The 24,646-nt window shown below is 50.3% G+C and overlaps 1 protein-coding gene across 1 annotated transcript in view; it reads right to left on the bottom strand.

Annotated features, from left to right (window-relative positions):
- LOC115408716 (insulin receptor substrate 1-B) overlaps nucleotides 1–24,646 on the bottom strand; it is a 36,445-nt gene that overhangs the window by 9,145 nt on the left and 2,654 nt on the right. Inside the window, exons 2-3 of the mRNA XM_030119607.1 lie at nucleotides 16,997–17,298; nucleotides 13,696–16,864 (exon numbers count right to left, since the gene is read on the bottom strand). Of these exons, the coding sequence (XP_029975467.1) occupies nucleotides 13,696–16,864; nucleotides 16,997–17,298 (3,471 nt within the window). The remainder of the gene's footprint in view (nucleotides 1–13,695; nucleotides 16,865–16,996; nucleotides 17,299–24,646) is intronic.

The following is a 24,646-nucleotide window of genomic DNA, read 5'->3' as shown; positions in this document are numbered from 1 at the left end:
TAAAAAAAAAAAAAAAAGGGACATCTCTTTAACTCCGCTCAGAAGCCTCATGTTCCCCACTGCCTTGACGACACACACTGAAATCCTGTTCCCGGCAGTAATTTGGGTAATTTAATGAAGAAAGAAAAAAAAAAAAAAAAAAAAAAAAAAAAAAAAAAAGCAGCCCACAGAGCAACAGGAAGCTGTTAGCCGGCCGGCGGAGGCCCGGCTGCGCCGAGGTGACGCGGAGGTGAAGCGCCGCTCTAAAGGTTAACGACCGTCCTCGGGCCAATAATGGCAGCGGCGAGCAAACATCGCCGCTCCTCGGTTCGATCTGCGCCGGCGGTTACGTAAGGCGGGTCGAAGTGCTGTTTGCTCCCTCCGTTACCGAGCAGAAAACTTTAAACGATCGCATCTGGGGGGGGGGAAAGTGCTCGGTCGGGGGCCCGCAGGCTGTAATTTTCATATTTAGACGTCTGCAGCGTGATTGATGGAGGTAACTGTTTTGTGCAAACACACACACACACACACACACAGCCACAGGGTGAATCTACAGCTTTTGGTCCAAGTATGACGACAGGAAAACGCCGTTTCTGTGAAACGAAGCTCGTGTTCTCGACTCTCCAGCGGCCCGGCTTCCTGATCGCGGCGAGCGGAGCGGCGGAGTTCGTTGACCCCGGTCGATATATGTCAGGATTAGGTAACTGAAGGGAGCGCTGGGTGTGTTTAAAGCCTGCAGCTTTCCCCCCCCTTCGGCAGTCAAGAGTTGAGCAATCCATACGGCGCTGAGAGACGGCCCCACCGGTCCTGCCACGCTCGCTTCTCCAATTCCAAGCATGAGAAACGCACAAACCCAACTCCCACTCTGCAAAAAAAAAAAGAAAAACTACCTTTTTTCCTCAAGTCAACAGCAAAAAACTACAAAAGAAGAACAAAAAAGCATGTTAAATTTCTTAATTATGGGGGAAAAAACGGAAAAATTGAAAGCAAGTTTCAAGTTATTTCTTAATTATTACCCAAAGCAAACAAACCACCGCTGGTTTTAACACTTTTACTGCAGCTTTAGAATAAAAAATGTGCAAGGAGTGAGAGTTTCAGCCTCTTTTTCCAGGAAATCATCAACTTCTAGTATCTGGCAGTTTATTTTTTTCTAATAATACTGTGTATTTTTAGAAGATACTGAGAAACTCATGCTACAAAATGTGTGACACGCTGGAAGTTATTAAGATTTGGTAGCATTGCTGAGGAAGAAATCTCAATTTTCAAAGAAACTTTCATATAATACATGTTTTTTCCACGAAAACCGAAAAAGTTTATGTATTTATTACACACTTCATTCATTGCACTCAATCATTTTAACTTAAACGGAACTAAAACTACAGTATCTTGTAATATTAGAATATTTCAAAAGGCCATATGTTTGTAAAGAGAAAGTAAAAAGTGGCGTCTGTGTGTGTGAGCTGACGAGGCGACCCTGACGTGCGGGGGGGTGGGGGACCCCGGCCGCTCTGAAGGTGCACTGGATCGGAGAGTAATTGTGCAGAGGCCATGAATAACACACCGATAAAGGGAATCAGCGGCCGAAAAACTGAAGTTTTCGAAGCGCCGAGCGGAGACCCGGCGTCGGATTGATGACGGAGGCACCAATGAACCGACGAGACAGCCCTGAAAACGGCTTCATTGGACCCAGTTCAAGCGGTCTAGTCGGTGTGAGGCTTCACTGGCAGAGCCTGAAGGAACTGGAGGGGGAAAAAAAAAAAAAAAGGGATTTCATGGCGTCTCCTCTGAGAATAACTTGACCCTGCTGCAGGGGCCTTAACCGGATTCCCACCTCGTTGTCAGCGTCAGCACTCGGGCTGACCCCTGCGTCCGACCCCTCCGCTCACGACCTCCTTAGACCACCTGACCGGCCCCGCAAATCCCACCGCACACACACACACACACACACACACACACACACAAATAAACAGTATTACAGGCACACAGAGGTACAACACACGTACAGGGCCTCCATGTGAGAAGTGGCTGGTTAGTGGACGGTAATCAGCTTAGCGTTCAGCAAGGCCCAGCGGCGCTAAGCTCTTTACAGACAAACCCGGTTAGAGCGGCGGCGGCTGAGTGATGCCGAACCGCCCAAACACACTCGGTAGGACACACACACACACACACACACACACACACACACACACACACACACAGATCATGGCGGAGGCGTGGGGCGAAACGCCGCCGCGACACTGACACCGACACAATCACCTGTGATAGATGAAAAGTGTGTGTTTGTGTGTGTGTGTGTGTGTGTGTGTGTGTGTGTGTGTGTGTGTGTGTGTGTGTGTGTGTGTGAGGGGGAAAGAGATTCATTGATTGGCCCGGAAACAAACTCAAGAGTGTGAAGAACGCAAAGAAGAAGAAAAAAAAAAAAAAAAAAAACTCAAAGCATAAAGAGAAGCTCAAATACTTTCCTGGGAGAGTGTACGAGGAGGGAGGGAGACAAATAAGAATGAGTGTGTGAAAGGAGGGAGGCAGCGCCTCCTCCTCCTCCTCCTCCTCCTCTGCACTCAGTCACCCCTCTCGGTCGGTGGGTGGCTGCTCCGCTCTTTTCGGCAGCGCCCGGCATACATCCCATACCACAGCGCACAATCAGCGCTCTGTAGCCAGGATCATGCTCGTACAGGGGGCTGGCACGGCGCCAGACACACACACACACACACACACACACTGGAGGGAATGTGTACATACAGAGCGAAGCAAACAGCAGTAAAGGAGGCGGTGGAACCTGAAATACTCACACCCGAAAAATGTTAAAGACGAGAAAGTGACGAGGACGGAAAAGTGTTTGAAACCATTTTAGGCAGGAGACGGTGGCTCAGTATCCTGAGTTCAGGCTTAAATGCAACGCATTTTATCATCTAACTAAAATAAAGCTGTGCTCAAGGGCTCCGCGGTTATTGTAAAGAGACTGGAACCCGGCCGGCGTGCGGCAGGTGGAGCCGGTGTGAATCAAACGTCTGACATTTGGGCTCTGCCGCTCTTCTGTTGTCGCGCCGCCGTGCCAGGCTATAAACAGCCGCCGCAGGTCCACAGCGCCAGGGAAGGGAAAAAAAAAAAAAGCCTCTTAGAATGATTTGCAACAAGTTTTATCTCTATTATCTGAGTGGCGCAGTTTTTAAACAACTGGAGGGAGCCGAGTATCAACGGAGGCTTGAAGAAGGCCAGAGGAGCACGTGTCCACTGCAGAACGACGTCTTCATTTAAATATGCATCACGTTTTCTGACTTTATAAACTAAATAATAAAGATTAGGCTTCCGCATTTGTTGCCCGATTGCTCGGCGCGGCTCGGATTTAAACCCTTCCGCAACTGCGCGAGGCTTCAAAAGCTCAAACCTTCAGAAGAGACGGCGTGAAGAATCGCTTCCACTGATTGAAAGTGTTTCTCAGAAACTGAAATATGCAAATAATTCACACAAAGTTATTTTCTGCCACAGAGAACTGGAAACAGCCAGTCTCGCAAATTCACCAACTTAAATGCAACAAGTTTTGCTTTGCAAAGATGGAAATTTTTTCAAAATTCTCCCATTTTTTTCCCTGCATTTGAAGCCTTTTCTGATTGAAGTTGGTGTTCAAATCTTCTCACGCTGCAACAGACGAGGACTAAATGTTTGAATCTTTGACTAAAACATGCTCAGAGGTGCTGAATACACCTGATAGGGGGGGAAAAAAAAGATGTTTATTTATGCAAACCGGCTCTGAAAGTCAGGAAAAATCTCTCCTCTGATCTGAGTAAATGAAATGACGCAGTGTTTGTCACGTCTGACGGAGTGGGTGGGGGGGGGGGGGGCTTCATTCATCCGCTCAAACACGGCTCGCATGAAATGACGGTGAGAAAGGAGGGAAAACAGAAGAAGAAGAAGAAAAAAAAAGAAGGAGTTCGGCGTGAGAATGAAAGAAGAGAGCAAACAAAACGTCTGCCTGGAAAGAGAGAAAAGGCAGGAAGAGGAGGAGAAGAAGGGAGAGAGGAGGAGAGGCGGCGGGACCCGGGGGCTTTGTTCAGGAGCAGAATGAGCAGAACAGTATTGACAAAAGAGAGGGAGTTCTGTGAGTGTGTGTGTGTGTGTGTGTGTGTGTGTGTGTGTGTGTGTGTGTGTGTGAGTGTGTGAGTGTGCGTGGTCAGCGAAGGTTACTCTGGCCATTAGCTGAGAAGCTTCTGGCTGATCCTCGTTTCCTGAGAGCTGATTGGATGATCCGTTTTGAGCTTTTCTTATTAAGAGAAAGACGACCCCGGGCCTCGGGGCGGGGGCGTGCACGTGCGTGCGCGTAAAGCATGTGTGTGTTTTTCCCTGCGTGCGCCGACAAACAAAACAAACCAGAGGACTTGTGGGAGGCGCGTGCAGGTGCGGCGATCGATCGCTGTTCTGTCACACCTGACGACGAGTTCAAGGCTTGAAAGTCCTCAAGCTACACACACACTCTCACACACACACACACACACACACACACACACACGTGCAGTCCGTCCGGCGGCGCCTCTTTGACTGACCAAGCTGCCAATACGATTCCCTCGCCGGCCTCCGTGCTGCTGCATGCGAACGAGGCAGCGGTCGGTCAGAACACGACCAGAGCGCCGAGCCGCCGCTTCACCGCCTAATTACCATCCCTTGAGCAAACTGTTTAACCCCCGGCTGGGCCATTGTGTCGGACGGAGGGAACTGGAGGATTAATGAGGGCGGCGGAGGAGGAGTAACAGCGGGAGCCTGTTCACACCTGGCGCCGGCGCTCGCGGTCAGCTCACATGTGGCGGGCAGTGCGTAATGCGCGGACGTCACCGGGGCACGCCGTGCGTTCGCTCCGAGTTACACCGACTTTACGACTTTCCAGAGAAGCTGTGGAAAAAGAACACGGAGATCCGAGCCTGGAGCGGCGAACCAGACTCTGGCGGCCGGCTCCGAAACGCGAGGAAGTGGAAGTTCTATCAAGCTGAAAGACATCCAGATCAACTGCAGATCACTCCGTCACATTCAATCAATCTTTCTCAGATCCTTTCTTCGCAGGTCGGCGATATGAAAGGTTTTTCTTTTTCCCCCTGAAGCCACTCTGCCAGACAGAATCTCTCTCACTGAACATTTTCTTCCAATACGCCTCCAGAAAACACTCGGAAAAGGCTCCAAACCTGCAAATACAAGTCTTAGACCGGCGGGTTTCTCACTTCAGGACAGCTCACGCTCCATTATTTACAGCGTTACTCGCTCAGGTCTTCCAGGTAAAGTTGAAGAAGTTTTCTTGAACTCGGCTGTTTTGCATCTTTCTTCCCAAACAGCTATAAAAAAAAAAAAAAAAAAACGAAGGTACCACATAAATAAAGCTGAAGTATTTCATTATCTCGTCACGCCGCGGGGGAGGACGAGGTGCGATTACAATCGCTTCTGTGGGCTCCGCAGCCTTTCTGGAGTCTTTCCAACGACCTTTTCACTCGTTGCTGTGCGGCGTCCTTGAACAGGGTGGGCCCGACTGTTTATTTAGAAAAACCTCAACGTCTCGGAGCCTCGATGCTCAGCACCAGGACTCGGCACCGAAACAACGGAGAATATCAATAAAGGTCATTTCCAGACTGCTCATGTGTGACTAACCCGGCAAGACAAAGGCTGCATTGACACCGACAGTGAGAAGTGACCCAATTCTGATTTTTTGTTTTGTTTTTTGTTTTGTATTCCTGTGTGGCTCAGATCAGATCTGCTTCAGCCAATGCAACCGGGCCGATCGCATTTTATCAACATCGCCATCAGATGTGTAACCGCTCGGCGTATGTGTCACATCAACGTGGTTCATAACGGAGGCCGTCCAGCGCAGCGGTCAGCCGAGGTCACGCTGGACGGGAGGCAGAGCAAGGGATCATGGGGATGCTACTTCCCGGGACTTTCTCCCCGAATCGACTGTAATTCTGCGTGGTGGTTTTGCGTTTCTGGTAAACGTCCCGCCCCGTTGCTCAGTGCCGATTATCTGCACAAGTGTGCTTCAGTGGAGAGCAGCAGCAGCAGCAGCAGCAGCAGCTGACCCCACAGAGGTTAACAGCACCGCTGCAAGTGTGTATTAATGTCTATTTAAACGTCATACATCCATTTTTGAAGGAAAATTAGTGCACTTAACTGGGAAATTTGTGAATCTGTAATATCGAACCGAGTTTGACGGGCGGGATCCAGGTGTGTGTGTGTGCGTTTGTGTGTGTCAGACACCGGCTGTGGTCCGCAGACTAATCTTCCCCCGACTGCAGCGTCAGAGCGCAGAGGAAACGGGAGGATTTGGTTCCGCCGGATGAATGGAGACTAAATCTCCGCCGCGTCCGCTGGTCATTGTGCGTCTTTGTGTCGCCACACAGTCGCCCCGCACACTTGTTGAACCGCCGCGCGCCCGTCTCTACCGCAGAGGAGCCGCGCCGCGCCGTAAATACCCGCGTCTCTATGGAAATTCCTCGCGGCTCCGCGGCTCTGCGTGCGTCACGTTTGCCGCCGCTGCTCCGCGTTTGCCTTTCAGACCGTCAGCATTCGCCTCATTTCGACAGGCATCAAAAAAAGCCTTTTCGTTAGAGGCGCCGCTGACCGTCGGAGAGCGGACGATCAAAGGGCGGGGAAAAGAGGAGGAGGATGTTGAAAAGAAAGGAGAGGCGAAGAAGAAACAAAAGTGATGAAGAATGGAGCGGGGAGGAGGAGAGGTAAATTTCCACCCTGAAGACGGAACCTCATAATTACAGGTTCAGCTAATTTATTTGGATCAAGTTGGAGAGAAAGATGAGAAAAGCAAACATTATACAATTAAAAGCTGTTTATTACTAAGGGAAATGTGTATGCGTGTGCGTGTGTGTGTGTTGCCGTGGCGATGACACACTCATGGCTCAGTGTTTCTACATTATCACCTGCCTGGGTTTGTTTTCAGCGACTCCTCTTCTCCAGGCCTTGACCGACCTGCGTCACACACCACCAGCGCACACACACACACACACACACACGCACACACACGCAGAAAGCATTCTATCTCTATCCCTGTATTTTTCTCCTTATATTCATTCCTTTTTTTGTTCTATATCGTTTCCGAACTCCGGAGGTGTTCCGCATCTCTTAAAGTTAAAAGAGGGTTTTTTCATTTCCTTCGTCGCCGGTGCTGTTGGGTTTTTTTTTTCTACGCTTTATTGGACGGTGAAAACTTCTAGATGTGGGCTGCGTTTTATTTTGCGGTGTCATAATTAAACCTGGATTTAACTGAAGTCTCCATACACACGATATTACTGTTGATGTCAGATCTAAAGTTGGATGTTTTGGCTGGAAATCAACATTTTCCACATACATCCTGGTTAAATATGGCTTTAATTATATCGAACAGATCAGTGTTTATCTTAATGAAAAAGGCTAAAAGTAACTGTTTGCATTGTTAATTCAGAAAAGCGTGGAAAATATTAATATTATGGCAGAATCCGAGGTTCGGAGATATCAGCTCATTCTAGGAAGCCGCAGCCGATCAAACATATTACCGAGCCGCGTCCAGACTTAGAAACATGTGAGAGTTCATGACGCACAAGTGGATCTCTAATCTGTCGAGACTCGGGCGCCACACAATGCGAAGCGTGAGCCGTCCTCCCGCTGTTATGATTACCTGAACAATGCACGCCTTCTGTTTGAACGTCAAAACCCAAAAGCCATCAAATGCCTCAAAACAAAGTGTGTTTCCAAAACCGGGATAATCCCCCTTGCAGGAAAAAAAAAGGAAAAAAAAAGAAGAAAAATAAAGAAAACTCTGCTGCAGACTGGCTGAGCTGTGTGAGCGCAGATTACGCAGAAACTCGGAGGTTTACAGGAAACAAGATTATCAAAGGTGATGAAAAGTAGCTGCGTTGGTTCTGGGCGAGCGGGCGAGTCTGCGGCCGAGGCAAACACCCGGCCCGTTCCCCCCCCCCCCCCGACGCCGCTGACCTCGCCTCACCTCCGCTCCGCCTGTCTGGCAGGTGTGTGTAAAGCGCCTTGCTTTCTCACGGCGAGGATTTCCCATGATGCCTCCAGATGTGTTGCGGCTGTTCACAGACTCGCAGAGCGGTCTCCACTGCTGGAGTGTGGACGTATGCGTGTGTATGTATGTGTGTGTGTGTGTGTGTGTGTGTGTGACAGAGCCTGATCATCCATCACAAAGCCATGTGTTTGTATGTGTGTGTGTTCAGTAATCAGCGGCGGATTACCCCTCCAGCCCTCGGATTCGCCTAATTGAACCGAGGCGAGGGGTTTTGTAGTGAGACGATGGCCTTCGAGTCGTCCAACACACACACACACACACACACACACGAGCGTGGGGACAGACACACACAACCTTCAGCAGCCTGCCAAAGCCCAAACAGCGCCGGGTTGTTGCTCTCCGTAATGCAAGTCGGGCGACTCCCTGGAAAGAAGAGACCACCCAAACAAGGCGGGCCGGACTTCAGAGAAGGACGCAGCCTTGACGCCGTCTTCAAAGGAAAGTCCCCGGACGCTCTCTGCTCCGTCACGCCGCGCAAAAATGAGGGAAAACAGTCAATAAGCGGATATCTGGCGCGTGTTTACCGCGCCCGACGGGGGGACCCAGGTCTGTCTAATGTCCTCGTCTAGCTTCTCCCGCGTCGTCCCCGGGGGGCCGCAGGAGTTGTATAATGCCGTAATTAGGGTAATGAGGGAAAGCCGAGCTCGCAGCGCGGAGAAACTCGAGCTAATTTCCATCCTAATATGGATTATGTAATGATAAGATGCAGAGCGCGCCTCCCACCTTGTTCTGTTTTCACGTCCAGACAGTCGATTATACAACTGTTGAATTCAAATGAGGGAAACATGGGAGGCCAACGAGCGGCTGAGACCAGATATTCCGAGTAATTCGACGGCTGACAATAAATAAGCAGGCTTTGAGGCAGGAATGCATTTAAACCACACACCATGTGCCGTCGTCTCCCGCATCCCTGATGTGAGCGGAGCCGAGCGCCGCCGCGCAGACGCGAGCTCAATCCGCCTGCGGCGCTCCGCGCAAACATCGCAGATACACAGCATACACAGCGCGCCCTGAGCCTCACCCTCCTCCTCAGGGGGGTCATGCCCCCCCCCCCCCCCCCCTCCCCCTCCGCGTGGTCGCGCTTTACGTAACACTACTAGTGCTGCGAGCGTGACCCAGTGCAGGCTGGGATTACACGTCCCGTCAGACGCAGGTCGGGAGCAGAGGGGCGGAGGCTCCAGCCGTGCACCAGGGGAAACTGAGCTACGTGAAATTTAATTTGCATCACAGGAAGGCCCAGAGGCTTCGGCCGTCGAGGCGAGCGGCCAGCACAGCGGCGGGATTTCGGAGAGCCCTTCCCTGTGGAGTTTGCATGTTTTTCCTGCTTGCGTTCTCTCTAAAATGCACGGATTTGAAACTATTAAGGTTTTAAAGTTGGTGCATTGGCTCACCGTGTCTTTTACGATCAGTTTAAATGAAGTCTTATCTTAGATTTATTTATATCCTTTTAATCACACCCAAGAAGCTACGATGGAAAGTCACAACGGAGCAAAAACAAAACCCTCTTTCGTTAATAAACTTGACGGTCTTCTGCATTACTCTGCACATGAGAGGTCGACCGCCAAAATGTGGAAACTGCACACAAAAAACTCATTTTAGGACCAGATGAAGGATTTAAATCAGAGCCTCGGGGAGGAAAACAAACCAGAAAAACTAAAGAGTTAAGAGCAAATGCATTAACTGTGCAGCAGCCAACCGCATTCAGAATTATGTGACAATCACACTGACGCAGCGTTGTCTCGGCCGTATGGACTGTCTGTATTTCTTATCGCTCTGCTTTTATGTACCGTGCAATGTTTTACGATCTCTTATCTTATGCGTTATATGCTCTGTTGAACGTTCTTTTATCTTTATATCTCTGGTCTTTATACGATTTTTCTACCACTGTTAAGCACTTTGTGACGGCTGACCTGTGAAAAGCGCTATATAAATAAATTCTACTTGCTTTTACTTATGTCACTGAACGGAGGACGAATCCGACTCCAACGTGAATTCATTCTCTTATGTGCAAATTGTTCCCACGAATATTGTAGACATTTAATTTCCAATAGATAAAATCAATTTAAGACAGAAAAATTCCATTCTACTGTCTCTACGCTGGTTTCTGAAAGCAGTCTCATGTAAGAAGGACAAGGGTCCAACACTGAGGGACCTTTTACCAAATTTAGCAACACGGTTGCAGAGATTTGAGCAGATTTGTCAAACGAAGCACAGTGTTGAGTAATTTGTTGCATTTTTTTGATGCAACAAAAAGAAAACGCAAGTGAGGGATGGAGGGGATGTTTCATAATTCATATTTCACAGCAGGAGACGAGTTCAACTTCTTCAAGGTTTTTGCAAGAAGACAGACATTTTAATTCTAGTCCCTGTCTGGGGATGTGCGATTGTGCGCATGTAGAATATGCGAGCAAACGCGAACCGTGCAGGACTGAGCAGTGCTCGCACACAAACCGCCGTTACTGATCCAATTGGTCAGCTATGCATGAGTTTTGCCCAATTAGGCGGCGGTAAACAAATGTAAACTCTCTCACCTCCGCACACCGTCAACAACAACACTCATGTGAGCCAGGCTCCAAAGAAAAACAAGGCTCGGGATTGAAATTCCTGACGAGGTCGATTATCGGCGACTACCGTGCTTCTGAGGCACAGATAATATTTGGATCTTCCCATCAGAAACTTCGGCCTCATGAGGGAAGCGGCGTCTCCTGGGAGCAAGGGTTTAAAGAGCTACAAGTTATTTTGAGACTGGCATTAAGAGTCGCTTCCAGATGGTAAAGAAATACAAAGAGCGGCTGCTGAGGGACGGCTGGAAGCGCAAATAAAGACACTCTCTAATGGAGATGGAGGGAGAGAGTGGCCGATTTCATTTTAAATTCATATTTTTGGGTCAATTATTATCACACGCTGGAGAATAATCCAGATTTTTAAGAGTTGTTCACTTCTTCATATTCGCTCCGTGTGATTTTAATTTAATTTACATCAAATTTTTTCATGGAAAAAAAAAAAAAGAGGAAGAAGAGATGATTCAGAGTGAAGCTGCTCACCCTGCTTTGCCTCATTATCTAAATCACGGGGTTATTTTTACCCGGCACATATTACATAACAGCTGTCCAATAAGAATGTTTCTGGCACACGTCCCACTACTGATGTTCAATTTTAGCCTTTGGCCCTCCGTGCCAAAAGAACGCACCCCAGAGACATACACACAAGTCTTTTCCTATACAAGCCGGTGCCTGTTCGCCGAAAAAAGAAAACTCGGTAATTACAGTCCAAATGAAGACTTGAAAAAAGAAAAAAAAAGAAAAACCCTGGCAGGATCCACGTGGACGGGCAGAGGATCTCTGTTTCATTTCTGTTTCGGTCTGGAGCTGAGGGACCTCGTCTCGGCGCTGCGATCTATTTTAGAACAACTCTGCAAGCGTTTAAAGAATGGCCCGGCCGAGATACAATGTGAAAGAGGAGGAGGACGAGTGGCAAAAAGACAAGGCTTTTTTTTTTCCTTTTAGGAAAATTTGCTGAACAATAGTGTGTGTAGTGAAGAGAAGGGAGGAGAAGGAATGTCAAAAATCCATCAGCCTCCGTGTCAAACGAGGACAAATAATGTACGGCGTTAACAAAGAAGGATATAAGCGCAGCGATAATGAGGAAGACGAGGGGGGGAAAAAAAAACAAGCACACAGAACACAAAGGACGCAAATTACAGACTGCAGGAGAATAAGGTTTCAGGAGAGTCCATTGGTCTTGGCCCTGCTGAGGCCCAGCAGCCCACCGCGGCAAAAACACCCGAACAAAAGGATCATTTATTGGAGGAGGAAAGAGGGGGAGGCCGAACGGGAGGGATGAAAGGAGGGGGAACACTGTACAGAGGCATTTGAGAGCTGTGTGAGTGAAACACTGGCCCCATCTCAACATTCACAGCCAATGTGTAACATTCTCCCCCCACGCTGCCCCCGCCGACGGTCTCCAGCAGCCCCGGTCCATATGGTCCCGCCGCGGCGGCCTGCGAGCATTCCCGTTTAACATACACCCCAAAACGCCCCCCCGCTTCCTCCAACACTGCCTCCGTTTCCCATTAAAGCCGACGCGGGCGACATGTGGATGCAGACTGATGGTTTATTTCCATCCCAGGAATCCATGAAAAAAAAAAACAACTGTTGCTTCGCTCGCCGCAGGATCCCACGATGCATTTCTGCCAACGCCCCCAAAATACTCCATTAATTCCAACTTGGGCGCCGAGCTACAAAATGTTTACCACAAAAACCCCCAAGAGGTTTTCTTTTTTTTTTTTTTTTAACTCCAACACAACCTACGGTACAAATCATGAGGAAGTTAGCGGGGACGCATAAACAACATATTCGTCACAAGAGCGCCACCGTGGAAGGCCGAGCAGGACCGCTGAGCGCTTTACTGATGCATATAAACCTACATCTCACATTTAAACGCTGCTCCATGCGCCCAAACTGCAGGCGTCCGTTCCTCAACGGGCCGATTTAGAGCAGACAGCGGTTCAAAGAGCTTGTTTTTCTACGCGGAAACATCTCGCAGTGAGTTAGTGGAGGCATTGTTTGGCTGCGGTGTTCCCCCCACAGCGAGAAAATTGCTCCTCAGAGCAGAGGAATGTAAATACAGTTAAAATGTACAATTTGCCCTTACTGGTCTCGTTTCAGGTCCGGCAAAAAAAAAAAAAAAAAACCCGGCGGTAGGGACAAATGAGAAGTATGCGTCAACAAAGCAGAAACGCTCAAATCAAATCGACTTTTAAGGCCATAATTGGCCAAAACTTTCAGTTTGGATTAAGTAATGCTCAAATCATCGCAAATAATACTTTCATTATGAAATCTACAAACCTGGCAACCTTATTTAACAGCTTGCATACTTTCCTTTATAAGTTTTGGAAACTCATAAAATAACAAAAAATCTCAAAAGTAAATCATAAAAAAAATGATGAGGGAAGAAAAAAACAGTAAACTTTTTTCTCTTTTCACAATGGGAGATTGTCAATGGAAAACAGGGTCAAAGTTCTTTATTGAACTCAGAGTGGAACGCGTCAATGGAAAGTCTGAATGCGACAAAGCCGAGAGACGAAAAACAATGGCTCAAAAGAAGTAGAACGACTCTGACGCTTGTTAAAAACATACAACAAACCGCTCTTGAATTGGTAAGAAATGCCACAAAGGAAAAAACCGATGTGACGGTGAAAACTGCGCCTTCAAAGCTGCAACATTCGTTTCCAGATTATTGACTTTCATCGGCGGTCCGATACGTCGTCTGGCCTTCAGGATTTTAATCACATCAAGCAAAACGTGTGCGTGCACCGAGGCCCAGGAGAGGAAATAAATCTGAGTAATTGTCAGAGCCGCTGATCCACATCTCATACTGTGGATTATGCAGACGGTAATGTAAATCAGACAAGTGGCTGCATTTTAATCTGGCGCCAGGTAAAGCCTGATTACAGGCATGGATGGAAAGGAAGACTGTGCTTCACGGAATTATCAAGAAAGCATATTTTTAACTCTTTTGAACCGTGTGACAAACAAATAATGTGGGAAATTAAAGTAAAACAGCTTTAACTCAACAAAGGGAAAGAGATCAAAGTGAACTCAAGATTCAGAGGTGGAAGAAAACAACTAACGTTTATGGCAAAAAGGGAGAAAAGTGACTCATACCTGTTCCCTCCTTGTTTCCATTTTGATGCGTCCGCAGCTCCTCCGATTTGTAGAAGTCGATGCTGGCGTACGTGTTTAAGCTGGAGCTGCTGCTGCTGCTGCTGCCGACTGCTGCGCCCACTCCCCCGACCCCGGGACCCGCACCCAGCGAGGAGAAGAGGCGAGGGGGGGCCTGGCTTCCTGAGGGTCCTCCATCCAGGTTTAAGTGCGGACTCTCTTTGTTGACCAAGTCCAAGTCTATGTAGTTAAGGCCCTGCTCAGTGGACGAAGTCTGGACGTTCGTGGGGAGTAACTGCGGTACAGAGGGATCCATAACGGCGCCGTTCCCCCAGAGCATGCTGTCGAAGCCCAGCCGGCGGGCCGCAGGTTGACTATGTTCTGGAAAAAGGGAGGCGGTTGAGGAAGAAGTAGAGGTAGAGGTGGGGAGGGAGGGCGAGGCGAGGAAGGTTTCTGAGCAATGGCGCCTGCGACCTTGGGGATCGGCCCGGATAACTTTTGCCCCCTGGTCCGGGTTGGGTCCTGATTTGGCGAGGGGGAAGTCTAGACCACGTGACAGCACTGGGACGGGTGGATCAGTCCTGGTCGGAGACGAAACTTTGGGGGGGATGCTGGACGACGGCGACCGGGGAGCAGCGTTACTATTCAAGCTGAAGGCCATCTCTGTGTAATCCCCACAGGACGTAGGGGATTCAGACTCCGTCAACGAAGGAACGCTTTCCCTGCTTTTCCTAATTGGAGCCTCAGCCACTTCAATTCCCTCTTCACGAGGACCAGCAGAGCCCTCGTTGCAGGCTTTAGGGGCATGGGCAAGAGCTGGAGGGGTGGGAGGGGTGTGGAAGGAGGGGAAAACTAGTGGAGTAAGGGGTGAGGGCGAAGGAGAAGGGCCCAAGTCCATGTTGACATACTCCGAGGCGACTGGAGGGGTGATGGGGGCAGAGGGGCTACGGGAGAGCGGGATGAAGTTTCCTAAACATGAAGTCGGCCTGTTTTGCGGATGTTGGCTAGTTGAGCCATGAGGCAGTGATAAGCCATGCCGAAGACCTCGACCACGGCCTCCTGCAGCCCCGGTCTGGTTACACTTATCTCCCTTGAATTCAATGCTCACATACTCCCCAGGGCTTTTTGGTTCTGGGGGTAGAGGGTTCTCACGGACCCGCGGAAGAGTGTTCGCCTTGGATACGTCAACGAACAGGCTCACCGGTCTGCTTCTGGTATGAGTGCTCGGTTTGGACATCCCACCGGAACCCCGTCTCTGCTGGATCTTAGTCCCGTCTTTGGACTGAGTCGCCCCAACCACGTTACTGACTGCCTGAGTCGTCCGGTCTTCGCTCTCCCCAAGACTCTCGCTACTGGCCGAGCTGGAGGAGTATGAAGACGAAGACAGCGACAGGTGATGTCCCGCTACAGAGTTCCCTGCTGACAGTTGCTCCTGACGCCCTGCAGTAGCTCTACCGCTCCCCAATCCCCGACTACAACTCCCATTGTGCCGTCTGCCTCGCCCAGGCCCATCATCAAAATGTCCAGCAGAAGGGTTATGTTTATACGACCGAGGAAGGGAATAGTAAGAATACACCATCTTGGGGGCCTGCTGCTGTGAGCTGGACTCCAAATGACAGGCGTGGTCGGGAGGTGGCGGACTGCCATTCACCGAACGGGCACTAATTGGAGACATGTTCATATAATCACTGCCTGCCCTGCTGTCGGCACTGCCGCTGCCCATCCAAGCTCCTCCAGACAGACCTCCGCGCTGGTCAGGGGAGCAGCTGCTATTGGGGGACATTATCATGTAGCCATCCGACGTTGGCGGAGATCGAATTTGCTGTGGAGGAGAGACGCTGTTGTTCGGAGTCATAGCCATGTAATCGTCGGCAGGTTTGGCATCGGAGTCGGGGACAGAAACGGCCAGTGACTGGGGCTGGGACGCCGGGGCCTGAGTTACTCCAGGCAGCATGGACATGTAGCCATTATCCACTCCTAAGTCTACGCTACCGTTTCCTCTACCACCCCCTTCAGGTTTAAACTCCCCTGCCACATCCAAGTACCCTCCTCCTCCGCCTACTGAACCAGATTCCCTTTGGGTAGAAGAGCAGGTGGAAGCAAAGGACTCTCGGCTGGTGCTCCTCGACATGATAGCGTAATCGGCAGAATCTTCTTCTGCTGGCTCCTCGGCTCTGCGCTGACGTGGAGCCAGCCTCTCCAGGGCCATAGGAGGCAACGAGGCCCGCTTGCTCAGCAGCCTACGCTCCGCCTCACACTCACGGCTGGAGGACCGTCGCAGCACTCTCCGGCTCTGCGGCTGTGAACCACTCACTGGTGTTCCTGGTGCTGGAAGGGTGATGGGCGTCATGCTCCCTTGGTTACTACTGCAACCACTACCACCTCCACCCCGTTGGCCCATTAAGATATAGTTGGCTCCATCTTCACCGAGGGACTGGCTGCCCGTGCTACCAACAGAACTTCCAGGGAGGCTTGGGGATGGGAGCAGATTGTGATCCCCAGGACTGGACCCATACTCATCTGAGGAGCCGTAGTCACTAGGCGAACCTGACACAGATGTACGATGGGAGGGAACACGGCTGTAAGCGCCAGATCCTGGACCGATGCTAGTCGAGGACGTTATGCCTCCGAAGTCGGAGCCGTGCCCGGAGCTGGAAGACAGACTCGGGGCTGGGGAGGGAGCCGGGGTAGAGATGGAGCGCATCAACCCAAGAGGAGTCTTAGCAGCCGTGGTGGGCGCCGAACGAGCCGACTTGGATCTGAGGATCGGTGGGGTTGAACAGGAGCCATTGGTGGACGGACTGCAGTTCACACCGTGAGGCGGTGTAACCCCGATCATCCCATCTTCACCTTTCCCTCCATCACTCGCAGTGCGAGACCTTGGGAAGCTATGCCTTGGGGTGGGAGAAGCATTGGCACTGTTGCCCGGCGCGCCACCGTTGGCTCCCGCAGGAGGCTCGGTTCGTGGCCGACGAGTGAAGCCAACCTGACTGGGAGGAGGGTTTGGATGATGGCGGCGGGAGGGAACGCTGATAGGGTTAGAGGCGGTTGCACCTCCTCCTGGGCCAGAGTTCGACTGAGACTTGCTTCGCTGGCGAAACTCCTCACTCAGTGCCTTCATGGCCTCGAGCAAAGTTTCATGCATGTTCTGGGCCACCACCGAATCATCCACCTGGGGCACACAGGTTTTCAAAGAATTACAATTTCTTACTAAAAATAATGAAACAGCAATTTGGAAATTTAAGTCCACCATGAGATTTAGAGGAAGTGAACTGTTCGCACGGATTTCTGACTACAGCCTCACCTGCATCCAGAACTCTCCCGGGCCCGTGACGGCAGAACGTCCCACCTCAACGAAAAAAAAGTTCTCCGAATGGCCACAGCGTCGGACGTTCATCAGCTGCAACACCACCGCGGCGGCGTCCGAGTTGAGCTTCACAAAGTTGACCGTCTTGTCAGTCAGGCAAAGGCGGTAGATGCCGACCAAGTTTTTGGCCTGACCCAAGCCTTTAGGCCACACCTTCACCTGCCACACTTCTTTAAACGCTGGTCCAGGATTCGGAACTCCATAGTCGCCCGCAGCATCACTGTCAGTGGGATTTTTACCTACAGAAACAAAAAAAGGGGGACAAAAAGACATTAGAAGGTTGTTGGAATAGACAGTTAATAATAATTCAGTGTTATATGAGGGGGATTTATATAGAGTGCTGGCACAAATTGAGCCGAAAAGTGCCATCATGACCTTCACGCATCTCGGAACAAAGGAAACACCACATGAAACTACCACTATTTATCTGTTGGCTGTGGGAAGGGTGCCTTTATTATGCAAGCTGTGCTGATACCGAGCTTTTCGTAGATTTTTAAGCCAGATTTGAGCACAGGCCGAGCATGCAGTGGCTTGCAAAACTGGCTCGCTGTACCTGCGGGCTCCATACCTGGGGTCTCATTTGTCAACAGCAAACAGACACGCGGGTTCATACACCACTAGTGTAAGAAAATGAAACTGTTGACAACTGAAGTACAGCTAAAGAATGATGACTATGAAGAAAAAAAAAAGACAGTTATGGAAAAAAACAAGAGTGAGTCAACTTGGAAAATGCTTGACAAGGGAATCTTCTCCAATACCAAAGCAAACAATGCAAATTTATGGCAGGAAACCCGAGGGCTAGCACTCAAAAAGCACTCTGAAAGCTATTTTCAGGAGCCGCTTTACTGACAATAAACAGGCTCTGTAAACTAATAAATTGTGGGGTCCTTTAACGGCAGCGCAGACAGTCCATTCACTCTTCGTGTTAAGTGTCCCGTATTCAGACAGTAGCAGAATTAGTGGGGTGAGAGGAGAAGACTGCCTCTGGGAGAGTTGATTCTGGTCTGGAAAGACCAAACAAAGGCAATGGACTCATTTAACTGCTTAATATCAGCCTGGCTGTTTGGTCTCTTAATACTGTGTTTTCTTTACAGTTCTAAAGCAAGAAACGTGGCCATGATTCAAGGAAAGTCCCTTATTTTCTCATGCGGTGGAACTCTGAAACAGCCTCCAAATCTACTGGAGATTTACCTCCGAGCACGTTCACTTCCAACAACAAAGGATCTCACATCTGTTTACTGAAAGGGATTATGGGAATATCATTAAGTGAGTCATGCTTAGGGCGGATTCTTATTCTTCTTTAAGGAGCCACCCTCAAAAAGATCCTGCGACACGGCCACAGTCCTCCACATTTCTGAAGTCTTCGCCTGTCAAGCTGCCAGAGTGGATATGCCTGAGCACGGCAACCATAAACAACGCGAAATCAATCAACTGCGTGTCAAGCCTGAAGAAACAAACCTACAGAAAAAGAGTCACCTGTTCGCTTCGTGGGAACAGGATGTTCTTTGTGCAATGACTGTGGGCCAGAGCACCTGCCTCATTATCCGCACACATCTGGGATATTGACATTTTGATGAACAAATGAGCTTTTGACAGACAAAAAAAAATTGTGTCGACATTTCTGCGGCTTTTTTCTCCAAGCTAAATTTCTTTAGCTTCATATCGTTGATCACAATGGAAGCACGGCTACAGCATTCCAAACGGATGCATGCGTTTTTTCTCTTCCGTTCCCATGCCTCTTGCTGCAAATCCTACAATGACAACCATATGTAGACGAGAAGCCTCGGCTCAACTTCCGTCGTGACGGACGTTTCCCCAGCTCCGCTTCCCGAAAAACATTTTCCCTGACTATTACGAAAAAGAGAAAGTCTGACATGTCTGCCGCTGCGTCTCCTTCCAGTTTGTTTCCCCCCCCCAAAATTGGAGGATCGCTCCGGACTTGAAAGAGACCCAGAATAGATGTTTTGTTGAGAGCCGGCGAGGCTGCGGCTTCGTGGCTGTGTGTGTGGAGGCACTCCCCCTGCATTAGATGACTCACTCAAGGCCGTGCATGGCCGTTTCATGTGCTGCTTCGCTCCGTGTGCGAGGACCTCTACGCCGTTTGCCTCCTCCATTTAGATTTACAACAGGAAGAGACGGTTTTGGGACTTTTCAGCAGGGAGTGAGGGACAGCCGGAGATTTTAAGAAGATATCGGAACGCCATTAAGGAGGGGAAGAAGGTGGGAGGGGAGTTTATTTTAGAAATGCCTGGCTTTAAAGCATCTAATTACAGGCTCTTCAAAATTAATTCTTTTGCCCTTGCTTCTGGAAATCGACACAAATTGCAGAGCAGCATGTTTCTGAAAGAGTATTTTCCCCCTTTCAAGAGCCAATTTAATGTGTCTGGAGGAGAGCACAAGTGTGCCGTTTGTTTGGAGTACAGTGCAGCCTTAAACCTCAGCTGTGCCCTCAACAGCACTTCCACTCACACGCTACACACAAACACCCCTGATCTCGGGGCCGCTGTGGCTTTGCGCTCGCGCTAAAAAGTAACGAAAAGGGCTTTTCAGAGGTTTTGCTGGAATCACCCTTTACTGATTCACAGTTACCGAACATTACCAACCTTGTTCCGAGTTGTGTAAAGCCGAAGCTGAGCTCGAAACGCACACAGATGCTGGCGATTAACGCCGCTCACTGAAGATGGATGTAATTTCTTTCTTTTTTTTTTTTTGCATGACAAAAGGTTATCAGGCGGTCAGCTTCCGTGCGGCGAAACGCCACCCCTCCGCACACAACATAATGATCCCACAGGAAAGCGTGCGCACACAATGGCCCTCAGCCGGAGATGGGCTGGAAGAAGCGAAGCCAGATGCAGATGAAAGCAAAACACACCTGGAGGTAATGAAGCAGCTGCGTGGGGCTTGCTGGTCGAATGAGGGCGATGCGTGCGGAAAAAACATTGGGCCAACCTTGACGCAACCTTGAGGGCGGTGAGCGTTTTGTGTCGGAGAGTTCGCACAAGGTGAGGCGCTTCCAAGTTTTAGCATTGCGTTTTATTTTTGTTTTTGTTTTTTTTAGCATTCTGAAAAACAACTCACAGTGCCCCATTCACGCTCAAGTTGTTTACCCCAAATTCACTGCGACCACACGTGAAACCTGCAGACCGGCAACACTGGTGTGTATTCACGCCGGTGTATTTGCTGTGCTTGAGCTGCCTGTCTCCGCATCATCGGCTGTAAATCAAGGGGCTGTAATCTAACTCCGTTTGGACCCGAGGCAACGTCTCCGTCGATGGCCGCTTCGCAGCGCTGGGCGTGCTTCTCCCTCGGTAGCTGGGAGCTATACGGTTTGACCTTTTTCCCACATGTACTCTCACGGCGCACAATGCGCTTAATTGGTCATGCGTCTCTGAAACTGTGGCATCGGTACAACAGCCACACGGCATCCTTTTCAAAAGAGAAATCTGTGTTAATTGTTGCTTTAAATTCAAACTACTGGTAACGAGTTTCCCCTCCTTTCTGATTGCCTTACAGCGATTTAGGTAAATGGGTGTTTATGGGGCGTAGCGGAGCTCCATCTACCCCCCCCGAGGCTGGAAGATGCATGCTGGGATATTTACAGGTCGTCGCTGAGTGACAGGCTGATTATTGTTATGGTTATCACGCCATCGCTAAGGAAGTAGGTCTCAGGCTGTGAGCCACTGGCCGCCGGGTGTCTTTCCTCCTCCGCATCGTCTTTTCAAATTCTATTTTTTTATTTTTTTTAAAGAGCAATACAGTTACAGTTACTCTTTAAGTAATGTGTATTAGATTGCCGAAGAAGAAAAGTTCAACGGCCGGAATTTACGGCGGTCCGTCGTCGTAGTTAAGCTAATGCAGCCTGTAAATCAGGGGAAGCTGCTCTGGCGACGGACCGCTCGGCTCCCACAAGGTTCTGCTTCAACATTCTGACCTCATTGCCCGAACACGCTGTACCGCGCCACAGCGCCACGAAACACAGCACTCCCAGGGCTCAGACCCCGTTTTCTACCCCCTTTCTTCACTACTGTGCCCCCCCCCCCCCCCCCCCCCCCCCCCCCCCCCCACCCCCCACCTCTCCAATACCACCCTGGCTTCTCTGTCAGCGCAGAAAGATCGGAGACAGCTGTGGACTTCTCTTCTTTTTTAATGAAGCTTGTTACATATTTGAGAGAAAAGTGAGCCACCAAGCAAGGAAAACAGTTGCTGTTTTCATCTCCTCCACTTCCAGACTCTTCATCCATCTCTCCTCTTGGTAATCCCCCCCCCCCCCCCCCCCCCCCCATCTCCTCCCCTCCATGAGGGCCCACACTCCAGGACACAATGCTTCCCCAACACCATCCACTGCCTGAGGTCGATTTCACATGTGGTTTGTGTTTGCTTGACGTACACACACCAAGAAAAACACACACACACAATCGCACAAAACTGGAGTGCGAGTCAGCAGAAGCCGTCCGTCCGGCGACGGCCTGGACGCCGGACGGGTTCGTCTGGCTCGGAGTGACGAAACGCGCCGCCTCCAGACGGCCGAGAGCCGGCGCCCTGCGAACAGCGCTCTGCTCTATTATTACAATCTGGGATTATTTCCAGCTTTCTAAATCTCCGAAATGGGCTCCTAAGAAAATAAAACGTTCTAGAAAAACATTAACTTCTTGTTCAAATTTTCCAAAGTGAATAAACTGTGTTTTGCAATAACAGCACTTCGGAGTACCACGACCACGGCGGTCAATACGCCGCGCTGATACGGACGACGTCACCCGGACCGATATTAACGCTTCTTTCAAACGCTACTTTTTATCCGGGATGGCAGGTTGCTGGTGCCGATCCCAGCCGGCGATGGGAGCAGAGTACACCGCGGGCGCACACACACACTTCCATTCAATCAGCAGCTGACGTCGATGTTCCTGCAGGTTTCTGGACGAAACCGACGCCCCGTTTACACAACAATGTTTTTCAAGTGGAAAAGGAGAATTCTGTTGCGCTTTGGGTGTCCGATTACGCCACAACGAAAAGGTTCCAACCGGAAACGGGGTAAAACACAACTTGCTACCATGTTCACACACCTCGATCTTAGTATATAGATCTTCTGGTTTTCCAAATATTCACACTTCAGATTAATAAGTGGATCTAAACTGGACAGTGACGGTCTGGGTCTCCGCTGTGCCGGACTGCTGCTGGTCCACTGCGCACCTGGCTCCTGTCCACCGTCCGCCGGGATCGGCTCCAGACGGACGGACGAGCACGAAGACCCTGGGCGAGCTCCCGGGGACGTTAATTAATTGGGAAAATTATTTCTATCACATACATTGCGTGAAAAAAAAAAACAAAGTGTCGATTAAGGGACAACAAAAACAACTAAATTAGATTAAAGGGCCTCGGCGCATTGGGCTGTATAAAGTGGAGAAATCAAACCAAACAGAAAGGCGGGCGGCGCAGCGCTCCATACGCTGCTCCCACAGGAGCAGCACAGCGGATAATGAGGAGCTTTTTCCCCACTAATTTGTCTCCGTGTTTCGAATGCATTCACTGCACGGGCTGATAAATACCAACCGACGAACTTCCTGACCCCCCTCCCCCTCCTCCCTCCCCCTCCTCCCTCCCATTACGCAGCACCACTAAAGGGCCTCGTATAAACCGACGGGCGATCGATACGGCCCACTATAAAGCGTTACTGTGCGTTTAAAGCCCCGCGGCTCTGCCCCGCTCAACGTATCGGCACTCATTGACGAGATGGATCATGCTGCCTCCGGCTTTCGCTCTGCTGTCGATCAGACCCGAGCACTTAATTGACGGGCTGAGCAGCAGCAGCAGCAGCAGCAGCAGCGGCGGCGGCGGCGGCGGCTCCCCAAACCCAGCAGAAGCGCTCAAGGCCGTCCGTGACTCATGCCGGCCGTGTTTTATTGTAACTCTGACGCAACCGGCCGCTGCATCACGACGAGCCAGGTCCTGGCCGGCTCCGCCGCGTTAAATGAAATTACAGGGTGTTAATGTGCACAAACTATTTATGCGGAGGAAATGCCCCGTGGCAGCTCACCGCTCCGGCGGCAGCGGCGGAGTCAAACGCCATCCGCCGATCTGTGACTCCATTAGCACGCAGCCCGTCCTGCGCCACCAGCGGGCCCCGGCCCTCCAGACAATAATTGCCGCCTAATTAGGGAGATGAGCAGTGCTTAAGCACGGCTTAACGTTTAATCGGTCAGCTCAGTGAACCAGTGGCAGGATCCAGGTCTCCTGGGCCAGAGCAGCCAAACAATACAGGAGGAGGAAAAACCCTCCAGAGCATTTCTGACGTGCGCATTCAAGGACAAACACGTCATTTCTCCATAAACTCTACCCAGCGAGACGCCGAGACGCAGTCAGCCGCATCTGTTCTGCGGCGCAGAAAGTGTCAAAAAATTACATGTTGATAATCCGCAGACCTAATCAAGGCCAGGTTTGAAGGGGGTGGGGGGGGGGGGGGGCGACTGAGTAACCACATCATTATATTTCGAAACAGATGTTGCAGCTCAGTGTTTGAAATGCAATTCATTTGGCGTGTTGAACGGGGATTTCTGAAATCCGCCGAGATTTTCTACGCAAGCAGTAATGTTAACAAACCTCAGAATATCACAACAAAACCTGCTAAATGGACGGACCGCGCCGCTCGGCCCGTAAGCCGAGGAACATTCCCATTATTTTATCATCAGAATCAAGTTGCTGTTTATTCATTTTGCTCTCAATGTGTCAAAAGTCTGCGTTACAAATGAGATTAGAACTTCATCGACCCCGAGGCGACGCCTTGACGTGCACATCCTGATATTGGATATTGAACTCTCCTGTTTCGAACGGCCAAAACAACGTTTGAGCTGCAGAAAAACGGCGCCGTTCACGATCAAAGTTCACCAAACAGCCAGAAAATTACAGGCCAAGGCGGCCATCATCCAACCGTCTGCTGAATGAAAGGTTCATGGAGGCAGAGAACAAGTCGTGCCCGCCGGGGAGCCGGGAGTCGCCGTACGCTCGGCCAGGTTTGCTTTATTGTGAATGCCTTTCCTCCCATCAGCCCGGATTAGAACCCGGGTCGCCCAGGCTTTGGGTTAACCATTAACCCGATACACCTGATTTCACAAACAATTCCAACACAAAAGTTGTATCGACAACTTGCTGCACAAGCTCATTAAACAAAACTAACTCAACTTTAAAGCTGTCTTTCATTCTCAGGTCAGCAACGGCCGTGGAAGGTTAAACCTTTACACACTCCACTGCCTCCTAATAGTCGAGCAAATCGCCGCCCTCCAGCCCGACACTGTACTGGGCGCCTGGCAGGGCCTTACTGGACTCAGCTGAATAAATAACCGGGATCCCGTCCGGCGCGGCAGCTGGCTCGTGTTTAATTACCAGGCGGCTGGCGTCGAGGCCGCGCCGTGGCCGACGGTTCCTCCGAGGCTTAAAGGTGATCTTCCCAGGCCCTCGGTGCCGTATTTACCGCGCGTTCCCCAGGTACTGAGGAATTCCACGAGAGCTTCCAGCAGAGATCCGCCCCCTCCGAGCGCCGGAGAAGCAAAATAAAGAGCCGCTCAGGTGTCGGGCAGAGGAGCATCTCTCGGCCTG

The sequence above is a fragment of the Salarias fasciatus genome, chromosome 3 (genome assembly GCF_902148845.1).
Source record: "Salarias fasciatus chromosome 3, fSalaFa1.1, whole genome shotgun sequence".
NCBI lineage: Eukaryota > Metazoa > Chordata > Actinopteri > Blenniiformes > Blenniidae > Salarias > Salarias fasciatus.
This window is presented reverse-complemented; position numbering and strand designations above follow the sequence as displayed.